At 38.0% G+C, this 24,438-nt stretch overlaps 1 protein-coding gene across 1 annotated transcript; it reads right to left on the bottom strand.

Moving 5' to 3' along the window:
• Positions 1–153: 153 nt before the first annotated feature.
• LOC121976231 (vesicle-associated membrane protein 714-like) lies at positions 154–3,154 on the bottom strand. Its single transcript, XM_042528317.1, has 4 exons — positions 2,826–3,154; positions 1,485–1,675; positions 639–802; positions 154–521 (listed from the first exon to the last, which is right to left on the bottom strand). Exons 1-4 carry the CDS (start codon positions 3,040–3,042, stop codon positions 428–430), a joined length of 666 nt encoding a protein of 221 aa, XP_042384251.1. The 5' UTR covers positions 3,043–3,154; the 3' UTR covers positions 154–427.
• Between the last annotated feature and the right edge of the window lie 21,284 nt (positions 3,155–24,438).

The raw sequence follows: 24,438 nt of genomic DNA, 5'->3' as shown, positions 1-24,438 counted from the left end.
AAACTCTTCAACAAACCAATAGCCCCCAACATCGAGCAGACGAGCTCTCACGGCCACAAGCCAATGGATCTACCCAGTCACACCAAAGAAAGCATACATCGATTGAAAAAGGCATATCATCGAATGAATCGATACAATATAACAAAGTGAATGTATGTAAGATCTCCCAAACAAATAGCTTCGAATGATTATACACCAACCAAATCTTCATTACACTAAGTGATCGGAATAAATATGCAATATTCGAAATCAAGGCACGAACAGGATGAACAGCTGGTTTATTTACTAGGCTTTGTGCATTAGGAAACCAGTAGAGGAATGTGAACTACTCACTATACCTAACAAGTTCTCATTCGAGGTTGCAACAAAAAGGCAAATTAATATACACAGCGGTGACATTGTTCTCCACTATGGAATTCGATCAAACCTATTTTGACCGGCATGATGGAAGAGTGATGCCGCCGCAGCAAGCTGCTACGATTATGTACAGCAACAGAATGATTGAAAATGTCAACACAGCTCTGCAGGGATACCAAAGATTCAGTGAGATCGTGCTCTGAGATATTATCGCCATAGAAGAATCAATTTCTTAAAATTTAGGTCATAATTATCATAACATCAGAGGTTGAGATGCTCACAAAAGTTTGGCATTTTTCATCCATAGAGCTTGCCGCAGACGTCTGGATTGCTTCTTGAAATGGAAAGCGCTATCTTGCATGGTAGCAGTCTTGTCCACAAGAAGTGCAAGGCGATCACCCCTGTCCAGTATCTTCTCGATATTGTCCACCATTATAGTGTGTATCTGTGAATTTTGGGTCGATAAGTCAAAATAAGAACATAGTGTAGAAGAATCAACCAAAAGTTCAAACAGCATAGCAATCCAAAACCTGTGAGAAATCCAAAAATACCAAAGCAAGAAGATAGAAGTCATTTGAAAAAAGACATCGACTCCATGTAAAACCAATGTATCAAGAAGTTGCCAACTAGTAGCAATGTCATCACAGAATAATGAACTGCAACTTCATATAATAAATGAGTTTCAAGTAACTCCAAAAAATAAAATATGAAGTATTAAAATATCAATCACGCATCAAACTCCAAAGACCATAGTGGAGCCATATATAGACATTTGTTTGATGATTAAACAACTATACCATCTTACTATGTAAAGACTATGGCACAAGAAGAACAAAAGTTGTGCAACATCTAGAGATGAAACAGATGATTGATTCATTGGAGCAATTAGCAAGTAAAGAACCTCACTATGCCAAGTGACTTTGAACAAAAAGAGAAACAAGAAGCAGATACGCTTTCAAAAAATAAGAATTGAAAATTTCCTAGAAAATCAGAATCTCGATATTTTCATTGTTCTTTTAACAATCAACTATAATATATCTACAATTCTCACAGAATCACAAGAGAGGAACAGACACAAGTTATTTAAACACACAAATATAGGTCTCCATTGGTTTTTTGCAACTTGCCTCACTAACTTCACCTCGGACACGGTTAAGTGTGTCAGAGCTTGGATTGCTAGAGAAGAATTCCATTTGCTGATGTAGCACCCTTGAAAATTCATCATTCATTGAATAAGCTAGCGCTGAATGAGCTACTTTGCCATAGTTTCTCATGAATCTCATGTGAATATCCTCCAAATACATAAAAGGAATCCTCCCTGCAATCAAAAAATCCTCTAGTTGAAGCAATAATCAACAGAAATCATAGATCTTAAAAGTTGGAACATTGATAAAATAAAGTAAAAAAGCTTTTATGTACTAAATAAAGTATATCTGAAAGATATAACACATTTCTAATTTATGCAAAATCAGATTCTGCAAGGGAACCATGTGAAAGTGTTTAATAGACCTCTCTTTATGAACTTGATCTATGTTAGTTAAACACTATAATTTAGAACAATGTTATCCATCCTAAGATCATCAAGGGCTATACAAATTTGTTCTCTTCAATAGAAAACGTATTCACCATGGAATGACATGGTAAAGTGATGTAATATGAAATGAACACATCAACTCATCAAAACATGAAGAGAAAAGGAGTGAGATAATATCATACTTCAAATATTTACTCAGCACAGAAATTATTATACTGAAATCGTTGGAAGTTTAGATATTGTGACACTAGTTAACATGGAAAACTAACATTCCTCAACTAGAAATCATAAATAGGTTAAGTCATCCATTATGTAATATTTAGAAGAAATAGTTTTTGACTATGTACCTGTTGAACTAGATTAAACTATTAAAGAGTATAAATAAAGGACAAAGAGTAAGTTCTTGGGCAATATGAGAAAAATTACATAATGTAATCCATCAAAGATATAGATACGAAATCTGTGTATTGGGTAGTGTGCCATCTCCAAATGAAATGTATAGACAATTACTTCCACTAGCAATAAGAAACTTCCACTATCAGAAAGAAGCAAGAGAAATTGTTGAGCTAAAACACATTGGAAGTACAATTCTTCTAAAACAAAAGTTCTCCTCTTAAGGAACTCTTCCAATGTCTGATCACCAGTTACCATATTTGCAATTTCAGAGAATACTCTTATAAAAACTTTAGAGATCTCGCTTACGTTCTCCAAGAAACCTTTAGCATATAGACTTAGATGTCCATTCTAACAAATCCATGAGCAATAGTTCACAAACCATGCTATACAGTCTCTGCTGAGGTGATATTAAAATTACAAATACCTTAAATTGTGTAGAGTATCGAGGTCATTAAAAGAGCTACTTTTGTACAAAATCCAAAACCAAATGAAGAAAACCGTAAAGGGGGGAAAGCAAAAGCAGGAAGCTCGGACGCACTCCCAAACGTTTCGTTGGCCATGCAGAGGAAGGTGATCGCATCAGCCCTGAGGACGTGAAATATGTAGCGATCCTGGGAGAAGCAGAGCCTGGAATCGGACTCCGGCGCCAGATTCTCGAGGATCCGGCGGGCGATGGCGCCGACGTTGCCGGTGACGGCGGAAAACTCCGCCAGCACCAGCGTTTTCCTCGCCACCACCGCGTATAGGATCGCCATGGCAGCAAACAATTTTGCGAAGGTCGAAATGCGCCGTTAGGGTTCGGGCGATCGAAGCCCCGCCTTCAATCGCCACCAGGAAGTCAATGCGCTGGGCGAGCAGTGGTTAAGAAGGAATTGTTACAAGATAATAATTTTTTAAAAAAATAAGGAAAATTTCGAGTTTATTATTATTATTATTATTATTATTATAAAACACCTCTTCATGCTGTTTCCTTTGACGGATAGATTGCGATTTCTAAACGGAAAGAAATCATAGCAAAATTGTGGAGCGAAAATCATTATAATTTTCATTAAAAGAGCTTTTTTTAAATAAAAAAATTGTCAGGGGCGTTTGGTTAAATGATGGGATTTATTATGGGTATGAGTTTGATAGTAGGGTGGAATAGGAATAGGAATGAAAATGAAACTCATCAAATTATATGGGTTTGGTTGATTCCCATAAATCTAGTAATCATTCCCAAACCCACAATCCAAACACTATCTTTTACTATCATTCCATTCCCTCATTCCCAAACCCATCAACCAAACACCCCCATTGCCGTTTATTTTTTATTTCAAACAATACCCTTATTATGATATTATCACTAAATATATAACGAAATTACTTAAATTGGATCAAAATTTACTATGAGATCAAAATATTTTTTAATAACTAAATTAAAATTAGTTAAACTTAATCAAAATCACTTCAATTTAATTAAAATTAAATCAAAACTATTATAACCACTATATCATAATTAAAATTATTTAAATTTAATCAAAATCACTTCCATTTAATTAAAATTAGGTCAAATTATTATACCAATTATGTCATAGTTACTATAATAATTTTGAATGGATTTTAATCAAATTAAAATGAATTTAATAAGTTGAAACAATTTTAAAAATAATTGTCTGTGTAATAAGTTTGATTAAATTTGTTTATTTTAACTTTTATATCTAACAAAATTCTACCTATTAAGAGATATTTTTTTATTTTTGCCTAATTTTTTTGTTCTTTATTTGCATTGAAATTTTTGGAGAAGGAAAGATTTTTGAAAAGATTTGAGTCTAACCATTCTAGAGCAAAATTGAGCATGACTAAAATTGGAGGGATATAGTTGCATAACAAGAAATATTTCTTCAATTAAATTATCTTTTTAGCACGCTAGCTAGAATTAATTGATATTTCATATATTAAAAATAAAATTATTAAGTTGGTGCGCATGATGCCTTAACTCCTTCGTAGAAAAATCAGATGAATAAAATTGAGTAAACTGAAATAATTTTCTCTTATCATAAGCAGAGAAAGAATTTAATGGATCAAGATAAGTCATACATAACAACAACTTTGTATTATGCTCGTTAAAGCTATTGTTCAACTATTGAAGTTGCTATCACTTCATAAAACGTTTCAACAAGATAGTAAATATTTATCCTTCCTTCAATATTTAGTCGTGATCTCCTATGAAAAACAAACAAATCTTCCATATGCAGGGTGACTACCTCATAGTTAACACAAAATAAAGAAATTTCATTTAGTAACAAATCACAACCATCATCTTTATGGTTTACATTTGATATTTGTTTGATCTTACAAGAATCATGGCATTTATGATGTCTTGATCTTTTCTTTGCAAAACTTACGACAAATTATTCATAACTCCCAAGATATTCTTCATTAAGTGCATCTTAAATATAAATTCATATTTTCGATTAATTCCAATAGATTATTTGTTTGCAACCTTTACTTGCAATCTTTTCACTCTTCAACAAATAAAAAGAAATCAATAACTGAATGATATAAGCATATCAAACTAACAATGTATTATAATGTGAACCCTAATGTGTGCTCTCATCTCTTTTTAATGTCATCTCTATTAGGTTGCAATGGTTGCAATAAAGTCCCACATTGAAAACACATGAAAAATGATGATGGACTTATAAAAAAAAAGATATCTCCATTAGTATGAGACCTGTTAGGTAGAGCCTAAAAATAAAATAATGAGGGTTTGGTCTAAAATGGAAAATATCATATCATTGTAGAAATATTTAAATTCTTTTGGTCCTAACAATTGGTATCAGAGCCTCAACTGTCAGAAGGACTAATTGTCGACTGTGCACAAGAGACATGGTCCAATCGAGCCATGTGGGTGGAATATTGACATGTGATGAAGGGAGTAGGGGCTCCCATATTTGGATCAAGATGATCAAATATCAGGCAAAGAAATCCTAGTTGTCACTAGGTAAGAAAGTCCTAGTAAGTCAGTTGGACCAAGGGATAAGGAAGCTCTAGTAGGTCAGTTGGATCAAGGGGTAGGAAAGTCATAATGGGTCAAGAACCAGATGACATCAAGTGGATAAGTTTTAGGGGGAAGTCCTTCATTTGAGGGGGATTGCTGGGTTGTAATGGTTGCAAACAAAGTCCCACATTGAAAATATATGAAAAGGATCATGAATTTATAAGGAAAAAATATCTCCATTAGTATGAGGTCTTTTGGGTAGAACCCAAAAATAAAATCATAAGAGTTTAGGCCCAAAGTGGACCAATATCATACCATTGTAGAGATATCTTAATTCTTTTGGTCATAACAATCTCTTGATTCATACATTGTCCAGTGAAGATAATGTAAGTACCTCGTGATAGTTTTGACTTGATTAACCAAGTCAAGTTAGGTCATGTGTATATATGATGTCTTATGTCTAAGTGTGTAGAAACTTGGGAGCACAAGAAGTAGAGTGAAAGACTCAACTAGCAAGAAGGATGACACGGGAGATAGTCAACAGGCTCGGTGCATCCGAGGGATGGAGTGTTGTAGAAAAGTATGTTGGCGGATGAGAAGGAAACGTGCGGCATTTTCGAGGAACGAAAAATCAGAGCAAAAGCTTACTCGACAAGAAGCCCAAGTGCTCGGAACTCTTCTAAGTGTCCAGAGCTGCTACGTTAGCAAACGGTCATATTTGACCAGTAGGTTATAAATAGAGTTCTGATCTAAGTAGTTAAGAACAACACTGACAAACGACTTTTATACTTCAATTTCTAGTTCTGTTCTCTACTGTTTTGTTCTTTTAACGTTGTAAGCGGCTACTCCGCCTTTAAAAGAAGAAGATTTTAGTGAGCTAGAGTTACCTTGGATTAGCAATCCTCTGATTGCAAATCAAGTAAATATTCTTTCCTTTTTCTTTATGTATTTACTTTCTGTTTGTTAACAAGTGTTTACCTAACTTAGTCTAAAGATTGAGAAAGTATATTCTTTTAATTTCAGGTAATTCACTCCCCTCTTGTTGAGCACCCGGGGACCTACAATTGGTATCAGAGCAAGGACGCTTTAGAAGAACTAACCGCTAACCGAAGTAACGAAATCAATGGTCAGACCAAGTCTTAACCCGCCAAAGTTCGAGGGGAAGTTCAAGCACTAGAAACACCGAAAGGAGGTATTCCTATGAACTAATTTTAAAATTCTCTTAATAATAAAATATGATTTTGTAGTTCCTAAAGATCAACAAGGAGAGGAGAAAGAAGAAAATAAATAGACAAAGAAGGAACAAAGTGATTCATAGCAAGTAGCAGAGCGGAATACCACTTGCTAAGTGTATTGCCGCTTCAAGAAGTCAACCACATCGGAAGCTACTCATCAGCCAAAGAACTCTAAGAAAAAATCCTAAAGCTCCATGAAGGAACATCCGAAGTGAAGCTAGCACGATGAGACCTTCTTCGAAATCAACTAACAAACATCCATCTGGAAAAAGGTGAGAAGGTAGCCTAACTATAAGCAAAGATCAAGGAGTTGATCATCGAACTAGTCAACCTCGGTGAAAAGGTAACCAACCGGTACTCAGTACACTATGCGCTCAACGTCTTTCCGCAAAAACCTCTTTTTGCGTTACGGAAACCCCGAAATTCCCATGCCACGGATCCGGGCGAAGAAATAAAATTTTGTAAAACTTTCACGTACGAGTTTTCTAAGCCTAGATCTACTTTAGATCTATAAGATAAGAATTTACCCTTGATGCGAAGCCCTTCGCTAAATCCCGCTCGTCCACGGTTCGCCGGATCTCGAGAGTATCAAAGTAGATACTCCTCTATGTGTATCCATACAAGCAAAGAGGTGGAGAGAAACCACTAGGATGTGCTAGCACCCTTGATGGTCTCGGCAAGGAGGAGGAGAGGGAGAGAAGAGAAGAGAGCAATGAGGAAGAAGATGAAAATCAATTAGCACACAAAATGCACTAATTCACATCTTTAAGTGGCCGGCCACTTAATGGCTTGTAACCCCCATGAAATATCAAGAGTCAAGTCTCTTGATCTCCTCCATGAGGTGGCATTTGGTCAAGTCAAACTTGACCAAATGAAGAAGCCTTGATGATGTGGCATTGGTCAAGTCAAAGTCAAGTCAAAACTTGACTCTTCATCTTCCTACTTAAGTCAAGTCAAACTTGACCACTTCTTTCCCTTGGTTGATCTAATCTAACCATTGGTTCAAGTCAATTTTAATTTAATGAATCTCTATTCATTGAATTAAATTGGCTCAATGCGTCTAAGTCCAAATTAAACTCATCTAACACATGAACCAAATTGAGTCCAACTCAATTAGCCTAATTTGGATTACTCTTAATCCAATTTGGTTCATCACATGAACCTAATCCTTTAGGTTCATCAAATGAACCTAATCCTTTAGGTTCATCAAATGAACCTAATCTCCATCTAATTGCCCTTTGTGTGTGACCCTATAGGTTCTTATAACGTTGACAATGCTCCTAAACCCATTTAGAAGCATAAGTAATGAGCGGTATCTAGCAACACATCATTACTACCCAAGTTATAAGAATGTTGAGATCTAACATCACCTTGTGACTACTAATTGTGACTCTTCATAATATATGACAAGTGTCCTTCTATCCTTGACATCTAGATTGATCAATGTGAGGCATAGACCGTGTCATCCTCTAATCAATCTAAATCTTGAATCCCAAGTAGACTCACTCAATCAAATGAGCTCAATATCTCATATTGACTCATTTGGACATGGCCATGCACTTCGTGGTCTTACTCTATCAAGAATATCGATGTCACTCCCGTCATATAGGAGAGATAGATCCCATCTATATCACTCACATCCCTCCGCATAATTTATTACATACCTAGTAATCGCCTTTATAGTCCACCCAGTTACGGGTGGCGTTTGACGAAGCCAAAGTATGTAACTCCTTATGTAGGGAACCATGTTGACTTCAGGTCCAAGGATTAATAGTCATACTAATAGTCACATAAGAAAGTATATGACACTCATATAACGATCCATGATACTTTCTCATGGCGGGTCATTCAGTATACATTCTCCAATGCATACCCATGTGTCAACTTGATATCTCCATATCCATGACTTATGAGATCAAGTCATCGAGTTGACCTACATGCTAGTCTTGTCGCATTAACATTGTCCCTAAATGTTAATGCTTGACTAGGAATGATTAAGAGTAGTGTTCCCTATATCATCTCACTATCGATTCAACCAATCGATTGATATAGGTAAGAACCTTCTATTCGAGGACGCTATTATACTTAGTTATTTGGAACCAATACAAGTAAGTATAATAACCATAAACAAATGTCTTTATATACATAAGAAATATAATACAATGAGTCCATACAACAATCATTAAATGATTGGCTCTAGGGCTCTAACTAACAATCTCCCACTAGCACTAGTGTCAATCAGTGTAGGCTCTAAGGCCTAATGACCTAGTGTGACCATCATGCTTTCTCTGTGCCAAAGCCTTGGTCAAGTGATTTGCGATGTTAGCCTCTGTGGGTACTCTACAAATCTTCACATCTCTTCTCTCGATAATCTCTCGAATGAGATGGAAGCGTCGTAGTATGTGTTTGGTCCGCTGGTGTGAGCGAGGTTCCTTAGCCTGTGTTATTGCTCCATTGTTGTCACAATAGAGCTCTATAGGATCAGCTATGCTAGGAACCACCCCAAGCTCAGTAATGAACTTGTGGATCCAAACTGCCTCTTTTGCTACTTCTGATGCAGCAATATACTCGGCCTCTGTTGTAGAATCAGCAACTGTGTCCTGCTTCGAACTCTTCCAGCTCACAGCACCACCATTTATGCAAAACACGAACCCTGACTGCGATCGATAATCATCTTGGTCGATCTGGAAGCTGGCATCACTGTAACCCTTTACAGCTAGCTCATCATCGCCTCCATATATCAAGAAATATTCTTTAGTGCTTCTCAAGTACTTAAGAATATTCTTGACTGCTATCCAATGACTTTCACCTGGATCTGACTAGTATCTGCTCGTCATGCTCAAAGCATACGAGACATTAGGACGAGTACATAGCATGATGTACATGATAGATCCTATGGCTGAGGCATAAGGGATCTGATCCATGCAGTCTCTCTCCTCTCTAGAAGAGGGACCTTGAGTCTTCGAAAGACTCACACCATGTGACATCGGTAGAAATCCCTTCTTGGAGTTCTGCATGGCAAACCGAAGTAATACCTTGTCAATGTATGTACTCTGACTTAGGCCAAGAAATCTCGTAGATCTATCTCTATAGATCTGTATGCCTAGAATACGAGATGCTTCACATAATTCCTTTATTGAGAAACAAGTTCCTAGCCAAGTCTTGACAGACTGCAGCAAAGGGATGTCCTTCCCAATGAGTAGTATGTCATCCACATACAATATAAGGAAGACAACTGTGTTCCCTACAACCTTCTTGTAGACACAAGGTTCATCTTCATTCTTGATGAAACCAAACTGTTTGATCGCATCATCGAATAGAAGATTCCATCTCCGAGAAGCTTGCTTTAGTCCATGAATGGACCTATGCAGCTTGCATACTCTGCCAGTATGCCGTGGATCTACAAAACCCTCAGGTTGTGTCATGTACACATCCTCGAGCAGGTTTCCATTCAGAAACGTGGTTTTGACATCCCTCTGCCAGATCTCTTAATCGTGGTATGCTGCAATAGCAAGCATGATCCGAATGGACTTAAACATCGCTACTGGAGAAAAGGTTTCATCATAGTCAATATCATGAATTTGCTTGAAACCTTTAGCTACCAAGCGACCCTTATAAATAAGTCCATCCATGTCAGTATTTCTCTTAAAGACTCACTTACACCCTATGGGTTTTACGCCCTCAGGTGGATCAACTAAAGTTCATACTTGGTTAGTGTACATGGATTCCATCTCGGATCTCATGGCTTCTACCCATTTCTCATAATCTGGGCTCATCACAGCTTCCTAATAGGAGGTGGGCTCATCCTCTATGAGCACAACGTCATCATGGTCAGACAAGAGAAATGAGTATCTCTTAGGCTGACGACGTACTCTATCAGATCTACGAAGAGGTAGGTCTGCTTTAACTGGTTGTGGTTCCTCAACTCTTTATGGAACAACATCATCCACAACACTTTGTGGTTCCAGTTCAACTTCCATCGAGGCTTCAGTGCTATGGTCCATATCTTGAACTTCTTCAAGATCGAACGTACTCCCACTAGTCTTTCTAGAAACAAAGTCCCTTTCAAGAAATACCCCAGTCTTAGCCACAACTACCTTGTGTTGACTGGGAATGTAGAAGTAATATCCCTTCGTTTCCTTGGGATATCCAATGAAATAGCACTTGTCGGATTTGGGTCCCAGTTTGTCTGAGACTTGACGTCGAACGTAAGCCTCACAACCCCAAATCCTCATAAAAGACACCTGGGCATCTCTCCCAGTCCATATCCTATATGGTGTCTTTATTATAGCCTTAGATGGAACTCGGTTGAGAATGAAGACTGTTGTGTCTAGAGCATAGCCCCAAAGATACATAGGAAGATCTGTGTGACTCATCATAGATCGTACCATATCTAATAAGGTACGATTCCTCCTTTCGGATATACTATTCCACTGTGGTGTTCCAGGAGAAGTGAGTTGAGATAGAATCTCACACTCAGCTAGATAGTCACGAAACTCATGGCTAAGGTATTCACCACCTAGATCTGATCGAAGTATCTTAATACTCTTGTCAAGCTGGTTTTGTACTTCATTCTTGAATTCTTTGAACTTTTCAAAGGATTTTGACTTATATGTCATCAGGTACACATAATCATATCTACTGAAGTCATCAGTAAATGTAATGAAGTACTTATAACCACCTCTGGCAGCGACATTGAAAGGGCCACATATATCACTATGTATAAGACCTAACAAGTCAGTCGCTCTCTCACTGTGTCCACTAAAGGTAGTCTTGGTTATCTTGCCTAGAAGGCATAACTCGCATGTCTCATATAATTCAAAATCAAATGAGTCCAGCAAACCATCTTTATGGAGCTGGGATAAGCGTTTGTCATTTATATGACTTAAGCGACAGTGCCAGAGATAAGTTTGGTTCATGTCATTTGACTTGAACCTCTTGGTACTTATGTTATAGATAGGGTTCTCAAGGTCTAGAATATAGAGTCCGTTCATCAGAGGTGCACTACAATAGAACATATCATTTAAATAAACTGAACAATATTTATTCTTTATTATAAATGAAAAACCTTTCTTGTCCAAACAAGAAACTGAAATTATGTTCTTAGTTAAAGCAGGCACATAACAACATTCATCTAATTCTAATACAAGCCCAGAAGGCAGAGATAGATGATAAGTTCCTACAGCAATAGCAGCAACCCGTGCTCTATTGCCTACTCGTAGGTTCACCTCGCCCTTCGTCAATGCCTTACTATTTCTCAGCGCTTGCACATTAGTATAAATGTGAGAAGCACATCCGGTATCTAATACTCATGATGAAGAAATAGATAGATTGACTTCTATAACATAGATACCTGAAGTGGAAGTCTCACTTCTCTTCTTCTTAAGATCTTCCAGGTAAACTTTGCAGTCCTCTTCCAGTGCCCGGTCTGACCGCAGTGGAAGCAGGTAGCATCCTTGGCGACCCCTCCTTTGGGTTTCAGTACCTTGCCTTTGCCCTTGGCTTGGGACTTTCCCTTGCCTTTGGGCTTGCCCTTGCCCTTATGTTTCTAAACCATCAGAATAGAGTTGGGCTTAACCTTCTTAAGGTTGAGCTCAGCAGTTCTTAACATGTTAAGCAGCTCGGGCAGTGGCTTGTCAATTTCGTTCATGTTATAATTTAGAACGAATTGACTATAGCTATCTGGCAAGAATTGCAAGATCAGATCAGTGGCCAGCTCTTGGCCAAGCGGGAATCGCAACCTCTGTAGGTTTTCTATGTACCCAATCATTTCGAGTACATATGGTCCTACGGGAGTCTCATCTTGCATCTTGCACTGAAACAGTGCCTTAGAGATCTCGAATCTCTCGTGCCTCAGTTGTCCTTGATATAGTTGACGAAGATGTTCAACCATATTGTAAGCGCGCATCAACTTGTGTTGCTTCTGAAGCTCAGAGTTCATGGTCGCGAGCATAAGACATGACACATCTAATGCGTCATCTTGATGCTTCTTGTAAGTATCACGGTCAGCTCGCGTGGCAGTGGCAGGAGGTGCCTCCGTAATGGGCTGCTCCAGAACGTACAGTTTACGTTCTTGTGTGAGAATGATTCTCAGATTCCTGTACTAGTCCAGGAAATTAGCTCCGTTGAGCTTGTCCTTTTCAAGGACGGAACGCAGGGAGAAAGAGTTCGTATTTGACGTCATGGTTATCTACAACAGGAAAATGCAGAAAATAAATATCATATTCTAATTAATCATCTAATTAAGCCTTTAATTAAATGATGCTCCCATTGAATTCTATAATTCATGTGGGACAAGATCCACATCATACTATGCCCTGAGTTAGTTTTGGCTAAAACGTCCAAGACTTAGTATGATTGGTAGGTAACTAATTACTAATTACATCTCTATGCAACTCTTGTTTATAGGATCAAGATCCGCATTTATATTAAAACTCGAGTTAGCTTTGGCTAATATGCCCAAGAGTTAATATAAACGTGATTTTGTCCTATCTTCCAACTATTGGAAAATGCCTATAGTTAAACTCGATCTAATTGAGTTAACTAGTTACTCAATCTAATTGAGTTGTACTCACCCATGCGTTGATAGGCGGGACCAAGATTGTCCCTCTGTACCCTACCAAGATAATATGTGTTGCTCTACTTTGGCAGATTCAACAACAACATGTGATCGAGGTAGTGATAGGTATCACGGCATGGTAGGCATTACGAGTTGACGCGATTGAGATCTAATCTAATCGACGAGGTGTATCATATACGCGATTTAGATCTAATCTAATCGTTAGGGCGCATCATGTACGTGATTTAGATCTAATCTAATCGTTAAGGCGCTAATTAATTACTATTCTAGCATGCATCACATATACACATATAAGCAATTAATTAAATATTTTTTGATTAGTCATGGCCCTACTACGATCTTCTCAAGCCAATGAGAAGATCGGATGGTCAACCTAAGGTCAACAGCTTCTCAAGCTCCTTCCATTGACCACCTTGTGTTGATCGCGCCTTCCTCGTAACTCCGTCTCGAGTGGACCTTCCACCGCTCCATTTTGTACATTACAAAAGTGAAACTTGAGTTACATTCGAGTCTAAACTATTTACAACAGGAATAAATAAATAGAAATGCACGACGCGCAGGTCGCGTATCAAATATACAACACGCACAATCACATGACGGCATGCAGACCGTATTATGAATTACAACACATAATATCCAATCAAATTGGGTCTTTTGGACCATGATCATCACAAAATAATATATAATTCTAAATTATGTAATTTCTATAAATTTCTGTAATTTTTCTTACAAATTTTATGAGTAAAAATTCCCGGCGGTCCCGTTTAGCGATTTTTGGGCGCAATCGCGGAACGAAGCCCCTTGTGGGGTCAGGGGCAGCACCCCTACCCGCGATATAACCATCGCGAGTGTTCCTCAGCGATCCTACAGTGCCTTAGCCCGTTGTCCCAAAACGATTTGGGGCGAAACCTTGCCGTTTCGAAAAAATTTTCTCGGTAGTCGAAGCCTACAAGTGTCTAAACTCTTGTGCTTCGCTTCTACGAGAAAAATACCCATTAAATATTTAAAAACAGTAAATTTACAGAAATTCACAGATTTGTAATTTTCATAAAAATATAAATTAAAACTCGTACGCGCTTCACACGTGGCTCTGATACCACTGTTGAGTTTTTCGGGCCGCAAAAACCGCTTTTTGCGTTGCGAAAACCTCGAAATGCCCATGCCACGGATCCGTGCGAAGAAATAAAATTTTGTAAAACTCTCACGTACGAGTTTTCTAAGTCTAGATCTACTTTAGATCTACAAGATAAGAATTTACCCTTGATGCGAAGCCCTTCGCTAAATCCCGCTCGTCCACGGTTTGCCGGATCTCGAGAGTATCAAAGTAGATACTCCTCTATGTGTATCCATACAAGCAAGGAGGTGGAGAGAAACCACTAGGATGTGCTAGCACTCTTGATGGTCTCGGCAAGGAGGAGGAGAGGGAGAGAAGAGAGCAATGAGGAAGAAGATGAAAATCAATTAGCACACAAAATGCACTAATTCACATCTTTAAGTGGCCGACCACTTAATGGCTTGTAACCCCCATGAAATATCAAGAGTCAAGTCTCTTGATCTCCTGTATGAGGTGGCATTTGGTCAAGTCAAACTTGACCAAATGAAGAAGCCTTGATGATGTGGCATTGGTCAAGTCAAAGTCAAGTCAAAACTTGACTCTTCATCTTCCTACTTAAGTCAGGTCAAACTTGACCACTTCTCTCCCTTGGTTGATCTAATCTAACCATTGGTTCAAGTCAATTTTAATTTAATGAATCTCTATTCATTGAATTAAATTGACTCAATGAGTCTAAGTCCAAATTAGACTCATCTAACACATGAACCAAATTGAGTCCAACTCAATTAGCCTAATTTGGATTACTCTTAATCCAATTTGATTCATCACATGAACCTAATCCTTTAGGTTCATCAAATGAACCTAATCCTTTAGGTTCATTTGATGAACCTAATCTCCATTTAATTGCCCTTTGTGTGTGACCCTATAGGTTCTTATAACGTTGACAATGCTCCTAAACCCATTTAGAAGCATAAGTAATGAGCAGTATCTAGCAATACATCATTACTACCCAAGTTATAAGAATGTTGAGATCCAACATCACCTTGTAACAACTAATTGTGACTCTTCACAATATATGACAAGTGTCCTTCTATCCTTGACATCTAGATTGATCAATGTGAGGCATAGACCGTGTCATCCTCTAATCAATCTAAATTTTGAATCCCAAGTAGACTCACTCAATCAAATGAGCTCAATATCTCATATTGACTCATTTGGACATGGCCATGCACTTCGTGGTCTTACTCTATCAAGAATATCGATGTCACTCCCGTCATATAGGAGAGATAGATCCCATCTATATCACTCACATCCCTCCGCATAATTTATTACATACCTAGTAATCGCCTTTATAGTCCACCCAGTTACGGGTGGCGTTTGACGAAGCCAAAGTATGTAACTCCTTATGTAGGGAACCATGTTGACTTCAGGTCCAAGGATTAATAGTCATACTAATAGTCACATAAGAAAGTATATGACACTCATATAACGATCCATGATACTTTCTCATGGCGGGTCATTCAGTATACATTCTCCAATGCATACCCATGTGTCAACTTGATATCTCCATATCCATGACTTGTGAGATCAAGTCATCGAGTTGACCTACATGCTAGTCTTGTCGTATTAACATTGTCCCTGAATGTTAATGCTTGACTAGGAATAATTAAGAGTAGTGTTCCCTATATCATCTCACTATCGATTCAACCAATCGATTGATATAGGTAAGAACCTTCTACTCAAGAACGTTATTATACTTAGTTATTTGACACCAATACAAGTAAGTATAATAACCATAAACAAATGACTTTATATACATAAGAAATATGATACAATGAGTCCATACAACAATCATCAAATGATTGGCTCTAGGGCTCTAACTAACAGTCTTAACCCGCCAAAGTTCGAGGGGAAGTTCGAGCACTAGAAACATCGAATGGAGGTATTCCTATGAACTGATTTTAAAATTCTCTTAATAATAAAATATGATTTTGTAGTTCCTAAAGATCAACAAGGAGAGGAGAAAGAAGAAAATAAATAGACAAAGAAGGAACAAAGTGATTTCATAGCAAGTAGCAGAGCGGAATACCACTTGCTAAGTGTATTGCCGCTTCAAGAAGTCAACCACATCGGAAGCTACTCATCAGCCAAAGAATTATAGAAAAAATTCCTAAAGTTCCATGAAGGAACATCCGAAGTGAAGCTAGCACGATGAGACTTTCTTCGAAATCAACTAACAAACATCCATCTGGAAAAAGGTGAGAAGGTAGCCTAACTATAAGCAAAGATCAAGGAGCTAATCATCGAACTAGTCAACCTCGGTGAAAAATAACCAACCGGTACTCAGTACACTATGCACTCAATGTCTTTCCTAGAACCTCAGAATGGACTTTGATCATAGATGTCTACTACATCTCGAAGTAATTGAAGGCAAGTACCTTAGAAGAACTATTTCCAACTTTAGATTTGCATGAATCCATATGTGTAGGGACAAGAATTAAGGAGTCAAGCCAGAATTTGGCACTAAGAACCACCAAGAAGGACAAATCCGAGTCAGACTCAGATATTAATGCAAACCAAGAAGCTTATATGGTAAGAAAATTCAAAAAGTTTTTTAAATCTAACAAATTTAAAGAAATATAGATAGAAAAATCCAAGAAACTGTTGGATTGTGAAAGTCGATAAAGGGGGGGTGAATATCGATCTAAAAATGTTTAAGCGAGTACGTGGTAGAAAAACAAAAATAGAGCAATGCTAACAAGAATCAATTTACTTGGTTCAGAGCCTTGGTCGACTCCTACTCCAAGGCCCGCACTCGTCGAGTGCTTTCGTTGAGCAATCCACTAACAATTCGAATAAGTTTTTACAAATTGAAAGTACAGGAAATGCTGAAGGAGATGAAGTACCGACAATAATAAAAATAAAAGAAAGAGCGCGTTGTCGGAGAAGCTTCAACGTCGCAGGAGCACAGCACAGCAGAGCAAGCTTTGAAAGATCTTGCTGTAAGTTGTTCTTTGCTCCAGAGTGCATCCTCCTTATATAGGAGGCTCCGGACGCCCGGATCCCTTCCAGACGCCTGGAGTGTGGCGTAGCCCGTCTAACCGGAGTGCTCCACGTGGCGTCGTGTGTTGGGCATAGAATTTACATTCCGGGCGCTCGGACCTACGGGCGCCCGGATCCCTTCCCGGCGCCCGAACCACTTTTCTCCAGAAAGTCCTTCTCCTGCAAGAAAGAGTTAGTCCGAGGTAAAATACAAATTATATTACCCTGCAAAACAAAGTGTTACCACAATTATAGTAAATAAATAGAGTATTAATTAGATTTCATCTCACCGAGACCGGAATCTAGTCAAAATCTCAACTTATAGTTCCGAAATAGTTCTAAGTTAGATCGGCGCCTAAGTTCCCTTCCCAGGAATGCGTACTCACAGTCACTCCCCTCCAGTGACTTATCTTAACTTACCTGCCAGACGTCTGGTCAGCCCTTCGACCCATCTGGATTTCGTGTCAGCTATCAGGTCAGCCCGTCGACCAAGTTGGACTTCGTGTCAGACATCCGGTCAGCCCGTCGACCAGTCTGGGTTTCGTGCCAGCTATCAGGTCGACCCATTGACCTAGCTGAACTTCGTGCCAGACATCCGGTCAGTCCGTCGGCCAGTCTGGGGTTCGTTCCAGCTACAAGGTAAGGCAGGTCAGGAGTTCACAAAACAGGACACGCAGGACAGGGCTGGATGTACATATTGGGATTTGTGAAGCGGCAAACGCAGGTTAGGAAATATAGGTCTACACCCCACAGAACGAGGGGCGGCAAGCATAGAGACCCAGTCCAGGGTTAACAGATCGGGACAAGCATACACTACACGACAAGCAAGTCAGAGAATAGTAACAACCTGTCAGGGAATAATCATTGTCTGTCAGAGAATATACTAACGGTCTGATGCTCACCACCCGCTGATTCCTTCCTAGACCTATAGGAGGGCACCACGTGTCATTCACCGCTAGACAAATCCTGATATCCGACATTCCCTGACACCCGTCAGACTCCAGAAGCATCTATTGCAGTATTAAAAGGGAAGCTTTGTCCCTTACGCAAGTACGCTCACTCGTCTTTTCATTTTCATCTGTTACTTTCCGTCCTTTTTACTGTGCTTCTGGAGAAAAAGTACCTGACTTGAACGTCGGAGGACCTGACCCGGGAACTTTTTTCCTGGTTCTTGGTCTCTAGCGTGCTGCGGCTTGTTTGAGTGTGCGCAGAGCCCTCGCGTCATCATCCCAGTCATCATCCCTCGTCATCCGCCCGTGTGAGCCCTTCCGGCGGGTGCCAGATCGACCAGGCTTCGCAACGACTTTCCGTCAACCTCTGGGACAGCGCAGCCCATCTCTGTCCGACTCAGCTTCCGAAAGGGATCACACACGATCGATGACAGAGGAGCGGCCACAGGAAATGGATAAGAATCCATGGATGAGTATCCTGTGTGTCATATCGTCTGCTTATCGTCCATCGCTGATCAGTGAGACAACGATGAGAATTGGGAGTCAAGGATAAGAAAGACCATCTTAATTACACCCATTCGGCTGTAATACTTGATCTTCACTTCGTGATGACGACAAAGTCTTTACTGTAGTAGGATCAATGAGATCGATCGAGAATAGGTGAATATTGATCTTCTCGATCAGGTGAATATCAATCTTTAGTTTTTCTTCATTTTATAATTTTTCTATTAAGTTAATCGGTGCAACGGAAATATAGAAACAATAATAATACAACAAAAGACGTAGGATTTATAACTTAGTTCCTAATTCCACATGATTAGAACATCCAAGGTTTGTGTAAGAGAGGCATCCATCCATTAGCATATCTTCTTTTCAGATTTTTTCAGGAGATGGAAAACCTCTTATAATTTAAAACCTAAGCACAAATATAAAATATTAAAGCACAACTTGTAATAAAAACAAACAAATCGATGGTCGGCCCGGAATCCCTCAGTACCTCGTACTCCTTCTATGGCTTTCCTTGTCATACAAATAGAGTCTTGTCGTCTTTTGAGCAAGTAGTCGAAGAGTCGAATAGAAGAATTATTGTTCTGAACGTTGTGCTCGAGGTTCCTTTTATAGAACTTTTTGATCTATTGATCCCTTGATCGGTCTACCGATAGTTAGTCAAATCTAATTTCCACGATAAGTTTCTCATGTCTGGATCTTGTCGTTATCAAATTGGTTGGTCTATCGAACTAGGCCACGTCGTCAACCCGAGTCCGGGCCTGAACCTGGTTAACCGAATCCAACTGGTCTACTGATCCTTGGGATCATTCGATCGAACCAACTTGGATTTAGTTCGACTCGAGTCAAGTTCAATTCACTTTAAACTTGGTCCATCTAAGTTTGATTATTTGTTTTTTGCTTTCTGTTTTACTTCCAGCTCCAAATTTCTGCAAAACAACATACAAAACACAAACAAAACATGTAAACTTAATCATATAAATAAACCCAACCTACTGGAATTACCTTTTACTTGGAGTTCACTCCTCTAAGATTTTACCACCTAAGGATCACTCCCATAGAATCAAGCTTAATCCTATAAGTCTACCTGACTCACTAGGTTTCTTGCTTGGAGTTTCTCCAAGATTTAGTATCTAAGGCTCACTCCCTTAAGTTTTCTTTGCCAAGCATCCAGTTACTCTTTATATGCTTGGACTTGTCGCTTGCCAGACATCTAATCATCCTTGATTTACTTGGACTTTCCCTCACCTAACATTCAATTCTCACTTAACTTGGTAAGACTTTCTCTTGCCAAATCTCTAGTCACATTTGATCTTTTTATACTTTTCTTTCCTAGTCATCTAGTCAACATTTAAATTGACTAAATTTTTATCTTTGCTAGTCATTCAGTCAACCTTTAACCTGACTAGAATTAACCCACTTCTAAATATCAAGTTCTGTTTGAATCAATCCTTAGTCAAACTTGATTGGACATAAATATATTGTTAAAGATCGAAACACTGGAGATAAAAGTCTGGACGTTGATTACACTAATATATACATGTAACTTTAATTTTATTCTGACTCCTTATGTTGACTCTCAAGTAGACTTGATTATGGTTTAGAATTGACAGTTCAGAATCGATGATTCGATGATTCGATGATTCAAGAATATCAACCCTTAATTTTAACCATCTAAGATGGTTACAGTTCACGGTTCAAAACTTTTTATTACAGTTTAATTCATGATTTTGCATGCAATTCTCTAAACAAAAAAAGTAGTTTTCTTAAAATATTTTATAAGTGGAGTATCTTGAACCTTAGAAGTTTCAGTATTTTTTTATATCTTGGCTATTAAAAATTGTTTTAATTCATTATTAATAAATTGAATATTATCAAGATCCACATCCAAAGTAACTATTTTTTATCCTTTCGAGACCGAGATGAATTAACATGTATTAGAATTAAAGAGTTGAAGTTAAAAGTAATGGAGATTTCAGTATTGAGAGGTAATAATAGAGAAGATTGTATGAAAAATAATGAAATGACTCGTATATTTATAGAGTTTGAATAATAATAATCATTAAATCTTAATTAACAAAAAAAATCAAATAATCTTAATTGTTAAAAAATAACAAAAAAAAAAAAGCTTCCCCACAATTGATTGTTCTAACAGTTTTCAACGGGCAAATGAAAAAAAAAAACAACTAGTGGTAACCAATCCATTGACCTAGTTTCAATTCCGAGAGGTTTACTTATATTAAAATTGAAGGATTGTAGTCCAAAGTGATCCAAATTTCAAAATTCAGACACAAAAGTAGAAAAAACAGTACAAAAACAATGAAAGGAACCGTCTATATATAGAATTTAGAAAATAACTATCACTAAACCTTAGTTATTGATAAAACAAATTAATCAAATAATCTCAAACAACATTTAAAAAAAAATTACTTTCCCACAGCCGAAACCGCCAATGGTCAGCAGGCAAAAGAAACAAAAATCAGAATCGACGATTTGAACCGCTAGTTCACCATTAATTTTGTGCCTAAACTATCAACAAAAAACTGACCCAACTCGGTTTCAATTTCGGACAGGGTCTGAACTACCCTAAAGTACCTAGAATGACCTGACATTCTATGTTACTCCCACTACTCCTCATTCTTAGGGCATGAAATTTTTTCTAGCTTTTTTGTTTTTTTTCTTTCCTAGTTGTCATTAAAATTAAAGAAGCTCGGTTCAAAAAACTGGAACCCAACTTCTTAATCTCTTTCGTCAAAAGCCAAAAAAAAAAAAAAAAAAAATCTAAAAATCCAAATCACCTTTGAAGATGCCCTTGGAGCATCCTTTAGAACTAGTGGAGAGAGGTTTTTCCCTTTAATCGAAGAAACGACTCCGTAGTTACGGAATTGCTTTTTCGACTTTTTATTTTTTTATATATATATATTTTAATAATCGTAAAAAAATAAAAACAGAACAATGGTTAATGTTTTAGCCGTTTATGCCGTTGAACAACGACTAATTTTTAGCCGTTGTTCAATTGTTATAATTTAAATTTTTTTAATATATAAAAAAATCTATAATTATGTGATCTATTTCATCCATTCCATTACTATCTTTGCTCTCAACTCATTTCTTCCTTTCATTCTTTATTTGTATTCGAGATGGATGAAAATCTCAATACTTCCTTTACGAATCTTTTGAATTCTTTAAAGAAGGAAATACATATTCTCAAAATACTCGCATTCCTCCAAATATCCAATATCCTCATATTTTCTCTCACACACAATATCCTCCAAATTTTCAAAATATTTCATATGCTTCATAATATTCTCCAAATTTCCTAAATTCCCAAAGTTCTCAAAAATTTTTGTAGACGTGGAACCAAGTAACGCCATCACAACTTCATTTGGTATGTATTCATCCCAAGATTGGTTAGCAATAAGTAGCCAACTTGGGATGTCTTATCCTTACGTATTTTCTCCTACTCGACCACCTGTCTTACTTTCGAATGAATCAAGAAAGGGTAACTATTGATCCATCTATCAGCGACAAAGAATCTCTAACACCATTATCTGTTCCAGCAACTCAGTTGCCACCACACTCATCACAAGAAGAGTGTGAAGTTGAGCTGGAGGAAAATGAATCAAAACGAAGATTTTGATCTTTCGATAAATATGCGGTCCTTGCGAAGTCATGAGCAACTATAAGCACTGATGCAATCATTGGTAATGATCAGAAGAATCAAGTTTTTTGGAAATGTATAGCTGATTACTACAACAAACATCGCCCCACTGGATCTATGCCGAGAAGTTATCAGCGGCTGAAATCACATTATTATAGGTTTGCACTGATGGTAAATGAATTTTCTACAACTTATAATAATTTTTATACTCATCGGCAAAGCGGTTGGAGTGACGAGAATGTGTTGGAGAATGCACTGAATATGTGGAAAACCAACAATAATAACAAGAATTTTAAGTATATGCATGTGTGGAGGGTTCTCAAAAACTATGAGAAATATACTCCACAATCAGTTGCTCATTACTCTAACAAAAAGCCAAAGACATTCGAATCAAGGGAAAACACTTCAACATCAAATCCAAATACAAGTGTTGATTTAGATGACTCTGAATTCCGCATTCATATGATAGGGTAAAAGGCAGCGAAGAAGAAGGGCAATTGCCAGAGAGTGTGACACAATGGAACATAGCATCGACAAAGAATGTCAAGATATTAAAGCATATCAAATACAAAAATGATTTTACGGGAAGCCGAAATCTTTCATAAGGATTATGAAATTCTTATGAAAAATACCAGTGAGATGACACCAGGACAATTTTATTTACATGAGAAAATGGTAGAAAAAATTAAACAGAGACATGGACTGGTGTAGATGAGTTTACGTTTATTTTTATATATTATTATAATTTATATCTTTTTATTTGATGCACTGTAATATTTATGTATTTTTTATTATTAATGTTATTTCATGTTAGTAATTTATAAATTTAAATTTTATAAAAATTTAATTGTGTTTAATGTAAAATATGAAGGAGAAATGAAAATTATAAATAATGAAAAGTGTGAAATCATGAAGGAATTGTTGAGAAATTTTTTGATAGTGAAAAGAGGTGTGAGGTTTTTAATTTTGATATGACAACGAAAGAATTTTCAATGGACTCTAACCACTGTAGATGCCCTTAGTACTCGACTCTGGAATGTCCTTTATGACTCAGCACTGAGTCCCTCAGGTACTTCACTTAGAGTTACGCCCAAACTGCATACTTAATCCTCCCTTCCGAGTTTCGAATTCAATTCTACCCTACATTCTAGGCTTCTTCAAATTTCTTATGATGGGAATGATCCTTTGGGAAGCAATACGCCCAAGCCATCACTGAGCATAGCTCCATGATTAGTCAAGATCCTCTCATAATTAGTGCTTCTACAACCCATGACCCTTGACGCCCACTGGCCCTAGGATTTAAGAGATTGATCGTATAAAAGGATTAAAGTTGACAACGATGTGAGAATCAATCAATCAATCAATCAATCAATTATCATCTCCCGCTAATAGAAATTAACTTTAGCATCGTAGAGGTGTTGTCGAATAATTTGACAATCTCGGACGAATGTTAATTTACGCAAGTTTATATTCGTTCTTGAAGGAGACTTCTATATCACTTCTTGTAGAAGATCAAATAAAAGAATCCACAGCTCACCCCCTCACTCAAGTAGTCCAGCCATATGTCTCATTCGATCCGTCCACCGAACTTAATCACACGGATTGATTGGCCGAACAAGCCTCTTTGGACCCAATTAGTCCGAACCATCTGCTCTCCTAGTCCACCCGAACTTACCGGCTCGCTCAAACCAATAAACCGGTCTATTGAGCCCGGTCGAATCATCTAGCCCATGTTCAACACCTAGTCCACTCTGTACTCGACACGATGATGCGTCAGACAAGACAAACACTGAAAAGAAGATACCTAGATTCAGTCTAGGAAGATCAAATCAAGCAACAACTTCGGGAAAACAGGAAAGGAATCGGAAGCAAGAGAAACGTGGAATCGTATCGCAAATTCTTTGCTTCAGCTGTAGAGCAAAGGAATATATTCCTTCATCCCAAATTCCATCAATCTCTGCCTCTCGAGCCTTCAAATACAGCCCTATTTTTTTGCAAGTCTGCAACCGTGGACTGCCTCCGCTTCTCCTCGATCATGGCCGCGCCGCCTCGGGGCATCTGCGAGAGGCTCCGCCGCTTCCTCTCCGGAAGCTCCTGCCAGACCGCCGAACCGGAAGAGGACACGCGCGTCCCGGTCACCGT

The sequence above is a fragment of the Zingiber officinale genome, chromosome 4B (assembly GCF_018446385.1).
Source record: "Zingiber officinale cultivar Zhangliang chromosome 4B, Zo_v1.1, whole genome shotgun sequence".
Classification (NCBI taxonomy): Eukaryota; Viridiplantae; Streptophyta; class Magnoliopsida; order Zingiberales; family Zingiberaceae; genus Zingiber; species Zingiber officinale.
The sequence above is the reverse complement of the archived record's forward strand: the minus strand, read 5'-3'. Positions and strand labels throughout refer to the sequence as shown.